The sequence below is a fragment of the Eurosta solidaginis genome, chromosome 5 (assembly GCF_040869045.1).
Source record: "Eurosta solidaginis isolate ZX-2024a chromosome 5, ASM4086904v1, whole genome shotgun sequence".
NCBI lineage: Eukaryota > Metazoa > Arthropoda > Insecta > Diptera > Tephritidae > Eurosta > Eurosta solidaginis.
In genome coordinates this window covers 114,286,198-114,300,606 of record NC_090323.1, presented here as the reverse complement: position 1 = coordinate 114,300,606, position 14,409 = coordinate 114,286,198, and the positions used below count along the sequence as shown (strand labels likewise).

The 14,409-nt window shown below is 34.9% G+C and overlaps 2 protein-coding genes across 2 annotated transcripts in view; both read right to left on the bottom strand.

Annotated features, from left to right (window-relative positions):
* LOC137254259 (leucine-rich repeat-containing protein 15-like) overlaps positions 1 to 14,409 on the bottom strand; it is a 1,016,997-nt gene that overhangs the window by 823,588 nt on the left and 179,000 nt on the right. The window lies entirely within an intron of this gene.
* Positions 386 to 3,641, bottom strand: LOC137251654 (uncharacterized). Its single transcript, XM_067786365.1, has 2 exons — positions 2,543 to 3,641; positions 386 to 2,486 (listed from the first exon to the last, which is right to left on the bottom strand). The coding sequence occupies exons 1-2, from the start codon at positions 2,720 to 2,722 to the stop codon at positions 1,110 to 1,112; spliced, it is 1,557 nt and encodes a 518-aa protein (XP_067642466.1). The 5' UTR covers positions 2,723 to 3,641; the 3' UTR covers positions 386 to 1,109.

The window sequence follows — 14,409 nt, the reverse complement described above, 5'->3', positions numbered from 1 at the left end:
CACCTGATCCTTTCTGCAAGTTTCTATAAACGGATTTTGTCCAATTTATGAAATCAATCTTCCAAGCAGTTGTTTTGTATTCACGACCTTGGACTTATATGTAGGGTTCTTAAATTATATTGACTAAATTATTTTTATTTAACTTTGTTATTATGCTACTTTGAACTTTGTAATTTTAATATGTTTTACAATATTTTAATTTTCAATATTGATTTTACTATTTTCAAAAATTCTCTTTATTATTCAATTTTGCGTCATGAAAATATAACATTTTCTTTTAAATAAATTTGTGTGGATATTAATTTTAATAAAAATAAAGCATCCTACACTATATACCATAAACACAAATAGTTTGAAATTACTATTAGGTAGCAAAAAAGTAGAAGATAAACACAAAAAACTTACATTTCAAACAATTTTCTTCTAATTCGATACAGCGTCGATAACAAATTTCTATGCGTGTTGAGGGGTAAATAAAAGCAATGTTGTCATTTGAGAATATTTTTTAATTCTGACTTGTAAAGTTATTTACAACAGCTTATAAGAAAAATCTTAAAAATATGTTCCTAAAACTAATTATATGTGTATGTGTGATTGTTTATATGTATGAGATAGAGATTTATTTATTATTTGATTAATGCTAGCCTCTTGATTTTTGTAATCGTGATGTGGGCATTTTGTAGCATTTACAAGTAGGCAAACATTTTAAAACTAAGATAAGAAACGTATCTTGTGTTTGGCTATAAATGTCAGACAGTAAAATGATTTAGGTATATTTGTATATGTATGTAAACATTTGTAATTTTTATGTTAACGAAGTGATCGTTTTTGCTAAATATATGTATGTACATTAGACCTGGCGTTATTTTTTTTTTTGGAATTTTGAGTACGGGGATTGGTCAAATATGCGATTCGATGTAATAATTCATGTGGTAAATTTTTAACTCAATCAGAGTGTGCCAACCTGTGCCATAATGAGGTCAAAGGTCAAAATATAGAAAAACACTTGGTTTTTTTTACTGTTATCTGTTTATTTATTAAAGAAAAAATAAAATGACGCAATTTTTCCACAATTTGCATTTCAATCATTAATATATGTCTCAAGAATATTACAAAAGCGAAGTTTTAGTATATGAAGGGAACTTTTGCCTGTAGTTCTCGACAATATGAAGCAAGTATTGTTTATCTTCTTCGCTATGAGTTAAAGACCGGTTAAAATCTGTTATTAGTTTTACTTTCCTCTCAGCAGAATCATTAACAGCAGTGACGTTTTTGAGGATTTGAACACCTTTTAAATATTCTGCATTTTCGCACCACTTTGAGGGATCTAAGTTGAAAAATTTTACGTCTATTTCCAATCGTGAAAAGATATTTCTAGTTCTTTGCGTTACAAAACAACTTAAATCTTTACTTATGAATGCTTTCATTTCTTCAATGCTGGCATTTACATTTTTATGCAGATAAACGCCATTGTCGTCATTGCTTTCAAACTCTTTTTCTAATGCTAGTGCTTCAACCATCTTTCTTTTCACATTTAAGTCCACATTAGAATCGAAAAAGGCGAGACCAACGGCTTCCTCGGACAGATACCATAAGTGGTTTTTCATTTTATCTAATAAGGCTAGAGATATTTTTGGGTCGTAATAACCGGCAATGTTTTTTACCAGCTGCAAATCCAAATTTGGTGCTTCGACTGCATTAGTAGTTCGAAACCAATACGGAATATAAAGACGCACCAGGAAAATACACACATTGCGGAATCCATTCAAATGGCTGGAAGACATTTTAAATTGTTTTTGCAAAGCAAACATTTTTAAGGCATATATCGCTTTTGACATAAACCTGGCATGTGACGTCGCGCCAGGTGCACGAAAGGAAAAGTTCGGGATGCTGCCACCTAAGAAAATAAACATGAGTTGCAATAGCTCTTTGTAATCATGGCGAATGTGGTCTTTTGCTATATTTTTGATGCAAAATTCTTTATTGGCTTCACATTCCTCTGCATTTATAGCACGTCGCACTTCTTCATCCATGATTCCAATTGAAAGATCTTTTAAATTGAAAGTGTTCCATTCCCGCGAAAAACGTTCAAATATGGCAACTTCCGGACCACAAGATTTTCCAAAATATATTTCAAATACAGCTCGTAGTTTGATTTCTGCAATATGATGCCTGCATGGCAACCACAACAAGCTACGTTTCAATTTTTGTTCCAGCAACATTCCAGCACCGTTACGTTTACCAGTGTTTGTAGCTGTCGTGTCAAAGCATACCATTTCCACCGAATTTATCATATTCATTTTTTCTAAGTAATTATATATGGACTGGGCGATTGCTTCACCAGTTCCACATTCAATAATTGGAATGGAAATTAATTTTTCTATATTATCTGCCGTTAAAACAATAGCTAGGCGTTCTACTTTTTCCTTTCCAGTCATTGCAGGAAGTAGTTTACCGTCCCAGTGTAACACAAATGTATCAGGGATCTGAAACATTTTCGCTCTGAGAAGTATTCATAACAAATCCAAAATAAATTTTATACCTTGAAATTCTCAATAATTTCTGTACCATGACGCCGACGATATTCCTTGCGCTGTTTTCTCAAACTTGTACAATTAATAACCAGATCTTCAATATTGTGACCCAAAGCTTTAGCTGTTGCAATAATAAAATGAATTGCGAGTGGGGTTGACATATTGCCAGCATCCATGCAAGCAAGCATTCTATCATCTATGAAGCTTTTTTTACCACGTTTTTTTTCAGCTCGTTGGTGTTTGATACGATCATCAACTGCTCTACAGATTTTTCAGACTCACATTCACTTTCATCACGTACATCATAGTCTACACTCAACTCTAAAAAAAATTAGTTGAAAGAGAAACTTACATGTTATTTGTTTCAGCAGAATTAACTAAATACCTTGAGTGCTTTCCAATCTTTGATACTTTGCTCTGCGTCGATTTTCTTCTTCTAACCTTTGCGCCTTCCGTTTTTCTTTATTTGCGAGACATTGATCTATAGAAATCATGCTCCCAACACGACCTGGCTCTCTTTGTTTAATTAAAAAGTCTCGGTCCTCAGGAATAGCAATCATTTCTAAAGCATCAGCATGTGCAATATCGAATAAATTGTTCAAATTATCATTGAAATCATTTTCCTTTTTACGAGAACTAGGAAACGAAGATGTAAAAAATTTCTGTACTGTTCTCCACTCATCATATAATTTCACCAATTTATCGTCACATGTTTTTTTTGTTTAACGTTGGAACACGTGCTGTTTCCCAAAAAGGCAATATTTCCTTCGAAGCCAATTTAGCACTTTCCTTAATTGTTTTCTTTTCACACCGCACATAGTAAAAAAAACATTTCAGCACTTGTAGTTTTGACGGTAACTTGCTTCCAAGTATATTTTTTTCACATTTTCCTATCAAATATACGTTTGTGTCAGCAGATCTAAGTGTAACAAAATTATTTACAGCCATCACGATATTGCAGTATAACTTTTACTATTTTTAATTATTTTAATAAAGACCCTTTCTTAACCACAGTCAATTTCGCAATGACAAAATATTAAAAGCTCTATTTGCAGGTATCAGTCTGTCTAATTATCAACATTGGCGTATGTGAACCGTAATGTATGAATTTACCGTTAGGCGGGCCACTGACTAAATTATCTGCGCAAATTCGAGTAATTTGTTGTTGTGAACTCAGTGAACGCAATTCCACTCAATTCCAACAACAGTCTTGTGCAGATAATTTGTGTAGTCAGTGGCCCGCCTTAGTTCAATGGAATTTTTACTAATTTACTCTTTTCTAATATTTATAAATTTTCTTATCATTATTGGACATATAGAAAAAATTACTGTGCAAAATATTGAGGAAAAATGAGGTCATTACATTCTATATATAATAAATAAACAGATATCAGTAAAAAAAAACCAAGTGTTTTTCTATATTTTGACCTTTGACCTCATTATGGCATAGGTTGGCACACTCTGATCGAGTTAAAAATTTACCACATGAATTATTACATCGAATCGCATATTTGACCAATCCCCGTACTCAAAATTCCAAAAAAAAAATCTCATATAAGCTGCGCCAGGCCTAATGTACATGTGCTTGTTGGAAATATCAGTTTACGTGTCAATATTACTTCTCAAAAATATCTACGGATTATATTACTAATATTTGTTCACATGTGTATATGTATGTTCAATTTTTATTTGAACATATTGCCGAGGGGAAAATTATCGTTTAGGCCTAGGTATGTTTTTATTGAAATGGATGTGTGTGGACTGTATGTATTTTGCTATTTTACTGTGTGTGTACATGTTTTTTTATATTTTTATGTTTGTGGACGTGAAAGATTTATAGTGATTTTATCTTTTATCTTTTATAAGTAAAATTATTAGTATTAGAGACAAATGTCCGCTATGATTTCTTAAGTTTAGGTTGCTTATCTTTAGTTCGTTTTTGGCCAATTTTTCAATATCCCTTTTGAGTTTGTCTAACTCCTTGTTACTGCTTATATTGTTGATTTGTAGTGGAGTTATGTTGTCCTCAGAAATGTCGTGTATGGCTGTGACTATTGGATCCTGTTCTGTATTGATTGTGCTCTGCATTTTAAATATTTGTAAACCTAATATGGTTATACCTTCGTGCCTGGCAGTGCAACCGGATTTGATGGAAATAATTCCTTGGGCTGGAATTTCCATTATTTCGGTTTTGCTATTACCGCAGTCTAAATGTAACGTAGAATTTTTAAATACTTTGTAAATCCACTTATTGTCTTGGTATAGTTCTGCCCATAATGGAGTTTTCTTTGTTTCCTCATACTGGCAGTCTGCTTGGCTGCCTTTTAAAAGTGGTGACAGTTCATAGGTTTGATCCAAAGCAGATTTCCACGGTGTTTTTCCTTTGCATATGAGATGGCTATTTAAACCTCTAGTACACTTATTCAGTTCTGCTTGAGAAATCAAAAAATACAAGTGCAGCCCGAAGTTGTATACTAAGAAATTATTTTTTTGTTTTATCTTTATGATATTTCCTTTGTACTCAAATGGGATCGCTATCAGTTTGTATATTTCTGACGATTCGCTGTGCATAAGTGGTATTTCTGCTTTAATTACCAGCTTGCTGTCGATTATGAGTCCATTTGCTCTCATAAGATTGTATACATCGCGTAGTTGGTTGTTATCTTGCTGTACAGGTTTTTGAAGTTTTGATGGAAGTTTTTCTTTAATCAGTACCAATTCCTTGTTCAACTGTGTTGGAGTGATAAGAGTTGGATTAATTCGTCCATGGTTCAAGTCTATCAATAATTCAATTATAGACTTTTGAATAGTCTCACATTCGCTCAATAAAATGGTGACTTGGGTTACTAACATTTGAAATTGGAAGGCCATTTTATCTTTGTTAATGTTTTTTATTAATTCTGACTGAAACCTGTTGATTTGACTGGCTATTTTTGTAAATTGCATATTGACCTCATTTACATTTTTATTTATTATGTTTGCCGTGGAATTTATTATTGAAAATTGAGCCTTTTGTCTCTCTTTGATGTTATGCTGGTTATTCAGTAGTAATCTGAAGTTGGATTCTATTTGCTCTTCGCTGTCGGCATCCATTAGACCAAATAGCATATTATAAATAGAGCCAATCCATTCAAAGGGAGACCTTCGTTGTCTTTTATTGGACGCGATTAAATCGTGACTACTTTTTATCGCTTCATACCGCCTTCCTAGTGACAGCGATATAACCGTGCATGCTTCCTCGAAATCTGACAACAGATTGCAGTGATTTTTTATTCGATGTAGACAGCCTGGCATCATATTCATTTGTTCAAAATATGAATGGAGATCATAATAGATTACCAAATTCCAATTTGAAGTTATGACGTCCATCTTTCCCAGTGAATCCAAATAGATAGCTGTGTTATCTGGAAGTTGAGCAACTACTCCATTGCTTCCTGTTTGACTGCTGACTGCTTTGAATCCATTTACTGGTGTAATACAAAACAGAACCATAAGTAGAAGTGCACATATGTTTGTACTTGGTCTGTGCTTTGCCAGTTTACTTGATTTAAATGTAGTTAGTACCTGTGCTAGTGATTCATCCGCTCGCTCTTCTTGATTAGTGTCTGGTGATATAACTAGCGGACATAACTTCTGAATCGGTCGTTTCAGCGTACTATTCTGTAGCTTCAATGTGGCGACTCGAACTCTACCATCAAGTCCTGGATGGCACTCTATTATTCTACCAAGAGGCCATTTAGCTGGTTGGGTATTCTCATCCTTTACTATGACTATTTTCATATCGTCTGCTGGTGTTTTCCACTTATTTCTCTGTTGAAGGGTGTGTAGATATTCATCCTTCCAACGTTTCCAAAAATCTCGCTGAATTTTTTGTATCAGCTTTCATTTATTCAAAGATGATATATTGTCATCTTCTGAAGATGGTATCGATACCAATGGTCTCCCGATTAGAAAATGGCCTGTCAAAGCATCCATTCCGTTTTCATTATTAATGGCATATAGTTGGCGTGAATTTAATGATGACTCGATCTGTGCTAGAACAGTAGACATCTCCTCAAATGTTAGTTTTGTGTCTCCGATTGCTCGTTTCAAATGATATTTCATTCCTTTTACACCAGCCTCCCATATTCCACCAAAATGTGGTCCTGCCGGGGGAATAAGATGCCAAGTAATTTGCTCATTGGCTAAGATTGGTGCTACTTCACAATTTTGTTTTACTGCTTTTTTAAAGTCTTTGTCGAGCCATATGCTTGCACCCACGAAATTAGTTCCATTGTCGGAGTAAATGTGTAGAGATTTTCCTCGTCTGCCAAAAAATCTTCTTAGTGCTGCCAAAAATGCTTCTGTTGACAAGTCACTGACGGCTTCCAAATGTATAGCTTTGGTTGAAAGGCAGACAAATACTGCGACATATCCTTTGAACGATTTTTGTCCTCGCCCTTTAGAACACCTCATTTGAAAAGGTCCGGCATAGTCTACTCCAGTATATGTAAAGGGACTGGATATCGACACTCTGGCTAATGGAAGATCACCCATGAGCTGCGTTGCAGCAGCTTGCTTGAATCGTATGCATTTACAACAGATACGTATGCAATGTTTCACTGCATTTTTTAATCCGATTATCCAGTATTGTCGCCTGACGACTGCTTCTGTTAACCAATTTCTACCATGTATTGTCGCATGATGAGCATCTTTAATAATTAATCCGGCCAAGTTTGATTTTGGTACGACTATTGGGTGCTTTTCATTATAAGGTAGCTCTGAATTTGTAAGCCTGCCTCCAACCCTTATTATGCAATTTTTATCCAAGAAGGGGTTGAGGCTTGCTAATTTGCTTGAACTCTTGACTGCTTTTCCATCAAGAAGTTTACTTAATTCTTCTTTATAAAAGTTCTTCTGTGTTTGTCGGATGACCGTTAATGTAGCTGTCTGAAGCTCCTCTGCCGATAAATGTGAAAATTTGCGCGTTTCTTTCTTTTTACGGAAGCGTAAAATGTATGTTACCACTCTTTGTAATTTTAGCCAACTTGAATATTTGTTTATTAAATTGTCCATAAAAGAATCTTGGTCTCTGGACGTCAATAAAACCGTTACTTTGTTGCATGCATTTATCGTTGTTGACTCTTGATCTTCTGTTGAGGATAGCCACTTGGGTCCGTTCCACCAAATATCCATATTTAATAATTTTGGAGATGGAATACCTCTTGACGCCACATCTGCTGGATTGTCTTTCGTGTTCACGTGTCCCCAGGTTACTTGTGGTATAAGTTTTTGAATGTCTTCTACCCGATTTCTGATAAATTTATCTTTGTTCTTCGGATTTGCAATCCAGCCCAGGGTTATTGTTGAATCACTCCATGCATAAGCTTTATGATCCTTTGCAATGATCGCGCACACTTTATTCAACAATTTTGCCAATAAATGAGCAGCACAGAGTTCCAGTTTTGGTAAAGTTTTCCGATTTTTAAGTGGATTAACTTTCGTTTTGGCAGTTAAAAGCTTTACGGAATCGCCAACTTTTGCATAAATTACTGCAGCGTACGCCTTTTCGGAAGCATCGCCGAATCCGTGAATTTCTACTTCACATTCCATGCTAGTTTCAATCCAGCGTGGAATTCGCACTTCTTCCAATATGCTAACAGTGTCAATGAAAAGTTTCCATTCGTTTTGTAGGTCATCAGAAAGCTGTTCGTCCCATCCAGCCTTTTCAATCCAAAGTTTTTGCATATATAGTTTTGCAACCACAGTGATTGGCGATAACCAGCCCAACGGATCAAATATTTGGGCGATTTGTGATAAAATACTTCTTTTTGTTATTTTCTTCGGCATTCCCAAATTAATTTTAAACTGGAACTCATCATTCTTTGGATCCCAGTATAGCCCAAGTGTTTTCACTGCTTCATTTTCTTTTATTTGAATTATTTCATTTTCTCCCATAGTGGTGATATTTTTGGTAATACTGTCGCAATTCGATAGCCATTTCCTCAAATGAAAACCAAATAACTGAAGATGCTTGCTGATTTCTTTCTGGATCATAATACATTGATTAACCGTATCTCCACCAGTCATTAGATCATCCATATAAATATATATAAATGATTTTTTGTAGCCAATTGTTTTCACTTGAGCATTTGTTGGCAATTTCAAATAATGTACGCACTGCTAAATATGGTGCTGAAGCGGTACCATATGTCACTGTTGTCAACTCGTATTCCTCTATATTATTTGAAGGATGTTTCCACCACAAAATTCGATGATACACTTGATCTTCCTCCGAAATTTTTATTTGCCGGAACATTTTTTCAACATCTGCTGTGATTACCACTTTCCATAGTCTCCACTTGAGGATGATATCAAACACATCCCTTTGAAGTTTCGGTCCTGTTAACATGATATCGTTTAGGCATTTTCCATTTGAAGTTTTGGCTGACGCATCGAAAACAACACGAAGTTTTGTAGTTAATTTATCCTCGCGTATAACAGCATGGTGTGGCAAATAATACTTCCCACTTACCTTCTCGTTTGCTTTTATCATGTGCCCATGGTTTTGGTATTCGTGAATGAACTCCTTGTAATCATTGCAAAGCTTTTCACTCTTTTTGAATTTAGCTTCCATGGATAGCAACCGAGCAACTGCCTGTTTACGAGAGTCACCCAGCTCCATGTCATCTTTAAATGGAATTTCCACAATGAATCGCCCATCTGCATCTTGTGTAGTGGTTTCCTCAAACTTTTTCAAACACATTTCGTCTTCCACTTTAGCTTCTTCATCCTCTTCTTCCTCTAGCTCCCAAAATCTCTCAAGGTTGGTTACTGCCGATGTGACTTTGCTTGGTTTCTTTTGCTTAATTATTCCAGACAAAATCCAGCCAAACTTCGTAGCTTGTGCAAGAACTCCATTGCGTTTTTTTATGCCTTTTTCTATTATTCTGCCAAATATATCTCCACCAATCACCATGTCAATTCTATCAGCTTTGTTAAATAATGGGTCAGCAAGAGTGTAGTTTTCCCATTTTTTAAAGTTGAACCTGAAGGATTGATCAGGTTGCGCAGTTGTAAGGGTTGATAAAACTATGGCATCCACTTCTTCGACGTGCTGGCTCAGAAAACGTGGTGTAATTTGCACTTTAATTTTAAACTTCGATTCACCAACCACAACATCTCCTAGACCATGAAGCTTTGTCATCACTTTTTTCTTTGGTACACCTAATATCTGTGCTGCCTCTTCGGAAATTCATGTTATTTGTGACCCTTGATCAATAAGAGCCCTTAATAATATGTGCTCACCATTCGCAGCTTTTGCTCTCACTTGGGCTGTGGCCAGAATTACCGTTGTTAGACCTGCTTTTGTGGACATTGCTGCCTTCTTTTGAACGTTATCGAAATGAAGGAGCTCATGATGACTGCTGAAGTTGCATATTTTACACTTCATATTACTAGCACAAGTTTCTCCTAATTTGTGAAGCAGACATCTGTAGCAGATTTTATTGTCTTTGGCATATTTATGCCTTTCATCCGTTGATATGCTCTTGAAACTTCTGCATTCGGTTATGATATGATTTGGTATTTTGCAGTAAGTACACTGCCTAAATGGTTTCCTCGCGTTGGTTGACGTGTGATTTGCTTTAAATATTTGCTGCTTTCGGATTTTGTAACCTTGCTCTTTTTCGGCTACAGCTTTCAATGTCTGGAAGTGTTGATCCAGAAAATCTCTAATATCAGATAATGTCTGCACCTCTCTTGTCTTTTTAACCGTTTGTTCATATAATTTGAGTCCATCTTTGTCCAATTTGCGAACTATAACTCGAGCAATAAATGGATCTGCGCTTTCAATTTGTATTCCTAGTGCCTGTATTGCGTTAAGGCACTCATTTGTAGTATCGAGCAATTGCCTTAGCATTGTCACTATTTATGGGCGGCTGATCCATTATCCTATCCCACTGTGTTGTAAATAAAATACGTTTATTATCGTATCTTTGTTCAAGCAAACTCCACGCTGCTTCATAATTTTCGGTTGATATTTGCAGGTGTTGTATTCACCTTGCAGCTTCACCCTTCAAACAAAGGCGAAGGCGTAGCATTTTTTCTGAGCTTGATAATTGCTCATTTTTATGGACCATATCCTGGAACACATTATAGAAATTGGCCCATTCTTTTATCTCGCCATAAAATATTGGAATTTTTAATTTTTCTAATTCCAAATTAGGGCGATAATTTATTTTTGGCTCTTCTTTCACTAGACATCTTTCCAAATGCCCCAGATTTTCAAAATATTCTGCAACTACCTTGGCATAGGCATCTTCTATTTCAGCATTGTAGTATTTTGAAAAATCATTTTTGTACGCATTTTTGATGTCGATATATAAACTTTCTAAATATTTTATTTGATTATTACCGATCGTGCTCTCGAAGCGCATATCAGTCATTTTGTTTGTCATTGTTTGAATTTTCTTCATGAAAAATTCAATTTTTGGGTAATTTTTACCCATGCTTGTAGTTTGTGCTGCTGTTGTTGGTGTTTGTGGCATGCGGTTATCTGCTAAAGAAGTATGCAATCTTCTTGATTGAAATGACACTTCATCACTAAGGGATTGTTTGAACCCTTGAACTACTTCGTCAATTTGCATTCTTATGGCACTGTATTTATCTTGCGTGAAATAATCCTCATTGCCAATGCCATCCGCCAAAAGTTTCTCGTTGTTGGCGTCCAATTCTTTTTGGAGCTTTTCTATTGCTTTTATCACCTCCTCGGCCTTCGACCTAGTTACTTTTTTTTTTTTTTCTGCAACATTATTGTACAGTAGTTTTTCACTTATGTCCATTTGGGATTCAAGGACTTTTCCTCTGTTTATTCCCATATTGCTTTTTTTTTTATTTATTTTTCACTATTCAAAAATAAACACTGATCACTATTTAAAACACTTCACTTTTTATTTTGACTTGTTTTTCTCCAAAGGAATCGTTGGAGGAAATTGGTTTAGCCGGGTTGAGCTTGCTGTGCCTCGACTCGCAGCTGATGTATTCCTTGGATTGATTACAAATCACTTTAATTTCGTATAATTTTTTATATTATACAGCTTATTTCCACATTCGTTGGAGCTCAATTTGGCGGCTCGTATGGACCAAATGTTGAGGGGTAAATAAAAGCAATGTTGTCGTTTGAGAATATTTTTTAATTCTGACTTGTAAAGTTATTTACAATAGCTTATAAAGAAAATCTTAAAAATATGTTCCTAAAACTAATTATATGTGTATGTGTGATTGTTTATATGTATGATGATAGAGATTTATTTATTATTTGATTAATGCTAGCCTCTTGATTTTTATAATCGTGATGTGGGTATTTTGTAGCATTTACAGGTAGGCTATAAATGTCAGACAGTAAAATGATTTAGGTATATTTGTATATGTATGTAAACATTTGTAATTTTTATGTGTTGTGAACGAAGTGATCGTTTTTGCTAAATATATGTATGTACATGTGTTTGTTGGAAATATCAGTTTACGTGTCAATATTACTTCTCAAAAATATCTACGGATTATATTACTAATATTTGTTCACATGTGTATATGCATGTTCAATTTTTATTTGAACAATGCGCTTCAAAATTAGATACACAACTAAAATTTCGACAGAAATTAATGTCATAATACTAATTTTTAATTCGATTTTCGATGTTCGATAGCCAGCGAAGATCGAAAATGGAAAAATGCTCATAATAGGGGCCTTAAATCTTTTGCGTTTCCTGATTTAATTTTGAATGATAAATTTTGTAAGACTTAACGTTAAATCACTTGAGATGCCTAAATCTCGAATAAAGCTGTAAGTGGAGATATGCTAAGGCTAAAAACAAAAGCTAGAAGTTTAAGGTAACTTTCCAAGCGTTTTATTCATTTTTTTATGAAAAACATAACATGATAAACATTTAAAAGATCTAGTAAAAAATTAAAAGTAATGTTTTTCTGCAGAAATCCTACTATATACATATACTAGCTTTACCCAGCGTACGTTGTAACGCTCGAGATCAAATGAATGCTGCGTTTTTTTTTTTTTTTGTTTTGTTTATTGTTCTCTAAATTGAATTTTGTACACATATTTGATGAAATTTTCGTTTAAAGCATTTTATTATTGTATCTTATTGTAATGCAAGTGGGTACACAATATTTATGGTTTTTCGTTCGGTGCAAAGATAAACAAATTTTTTGGTGTCCCAACTCTAGAGCAAGCAACATATAGCTGGCCAAGGGAAAAGCATGGACTCTCTAAATTTAAGCCTGCAACAGTTAGCGATGGTCCTTGTGCTTTGTTGATTGTAATTGCAAAGCAAGGCGTACTCTTAGAATTTAATGGCAAATCTGTAGGAATCATTGGGATCCGAGGTATGAGCACATCTTCACCTTTGCTTTTACCGCTGATGATTGTTATTTCGATTACATTCGGCATTAATTTCTTAACGCATAGTCTTGTTCCATTGCACAATTTTGGTGGGCATAAAATTCCGAAGAAGCACGATTGGTGAGCCAATTTTCAAAGTTAATATTTGCGCAGGGATTTCAGGTGGTTCTAGAGAGTTTAGAAATTCAACTGGATAATTCACAATTTGAGCTTCATATGTAACTGCATATGCCGATCGATTTATATTTCGTCACTTCAACAGGAATTTGGTTTTGAATGCGATCATTGATTTTGTTAACATGATCATTTTTGGGAGCTAAGATTCAGCCATAGTTCTGAAAAATCCCATTTGTAGGGAAGGTGCCACGCCCCTTTTCCCCAATTCCACATTTTACTGGCGGTTGTTGGATTGACCTCATATAACTCCTTACTGAATTTCAATGTTCTGGCATGTAAATTAAGGTTGTGGCCTGTGGCTCAACCTTTTAATAAATACTTTATTATTTTAGGCCTTGAGGCCGAGTTTGAACAAGTTAGTTGGTGGTTAATCGAAAACTAAACTTTATTTGCAATTTACTCTTATTTATAGGATTACAACACTTGCTTACATTCTAATTTCATCATGTTGTGAAATATGTACATTGGCCTTGAAATAAAAATATCAATTTCTATTTGATGGAAAATTCCATCAAGACTCTTGTTAAGCTACATCCATGGGCGGATTTACCTCTAGAAGCGCCCTGGGCAAACAAATCAAGCCGCGCCCCAAAATTTCTAAAACAAACCGTACTTGCCTTCGTGTGGTGACATTTCATTACTGATATATTTTACGGATTGAAAAAATTTGATTCGAGTTTTCTTAGAAAGAATATTTATTTTTATTTATATAGTGAAGCGTATCACAAAATATTTTTAGTTTCAAGAAACTTATAGATTGTCAGAAAACTAATAACACAGACATATGGAAAAGGTTATTCAAAAACACTTGCGTCTTACTTTTTAGGAAGAACAATCTGTAATCAAATGTTCAAAATTCAAAGAGAGGAGAATATCAGATTCAATACAAAGCAGTGCTAAACTGTTGAGTCGATCTTCAGTCATTTTGGAGCGAAGGTAATTTTTATCCGTTTCAAACAAGAAAAAGACCTTTCGGCGCTGCAATTAGTCACTGCCATGGTAGCAAACATGCGATATGCGATGTTAACGTTCGGAAAAATTGTGTTCAAATCATCGGACCGAATAAGCTTCATAACATTCATGCCCCGATTCTGAGCGTTACCGGTAAAATATTACCTAGAACATTACGTTACCGAATATCGTTACCAGTTATTTTATCCGCGATTCTGGCCCATGTGGTAACGCTGTCATCACCGAAAAACCAGTGTCTGTGGAGAAATTTGAAAGGTAGTTTTCTTCGCTTTCACGGTTGCCACTATGGTCCATTTGGACCAAAAATTGTCTTGCTTCGTTGGCCCATTT

What these genes read in the sequence shown, in the direction of transcription:
- LOC137251654 (XM_067786365.1), bottom strand. Translation starts at nt 2,722, where the DNA reads ATGCTTGCTTGCATGGATGCTGGCAATATGTCAACCCCACTCGCAATT. An exon ending in AAATTATTGAGAATTTCAAG is followed by an intron (nt 2,487 to 2,542) that starts GTATAAAATTTA and finishes AAAATGTTTCAG; the next exon opens with ATCCCTGATACATTTGTGTT.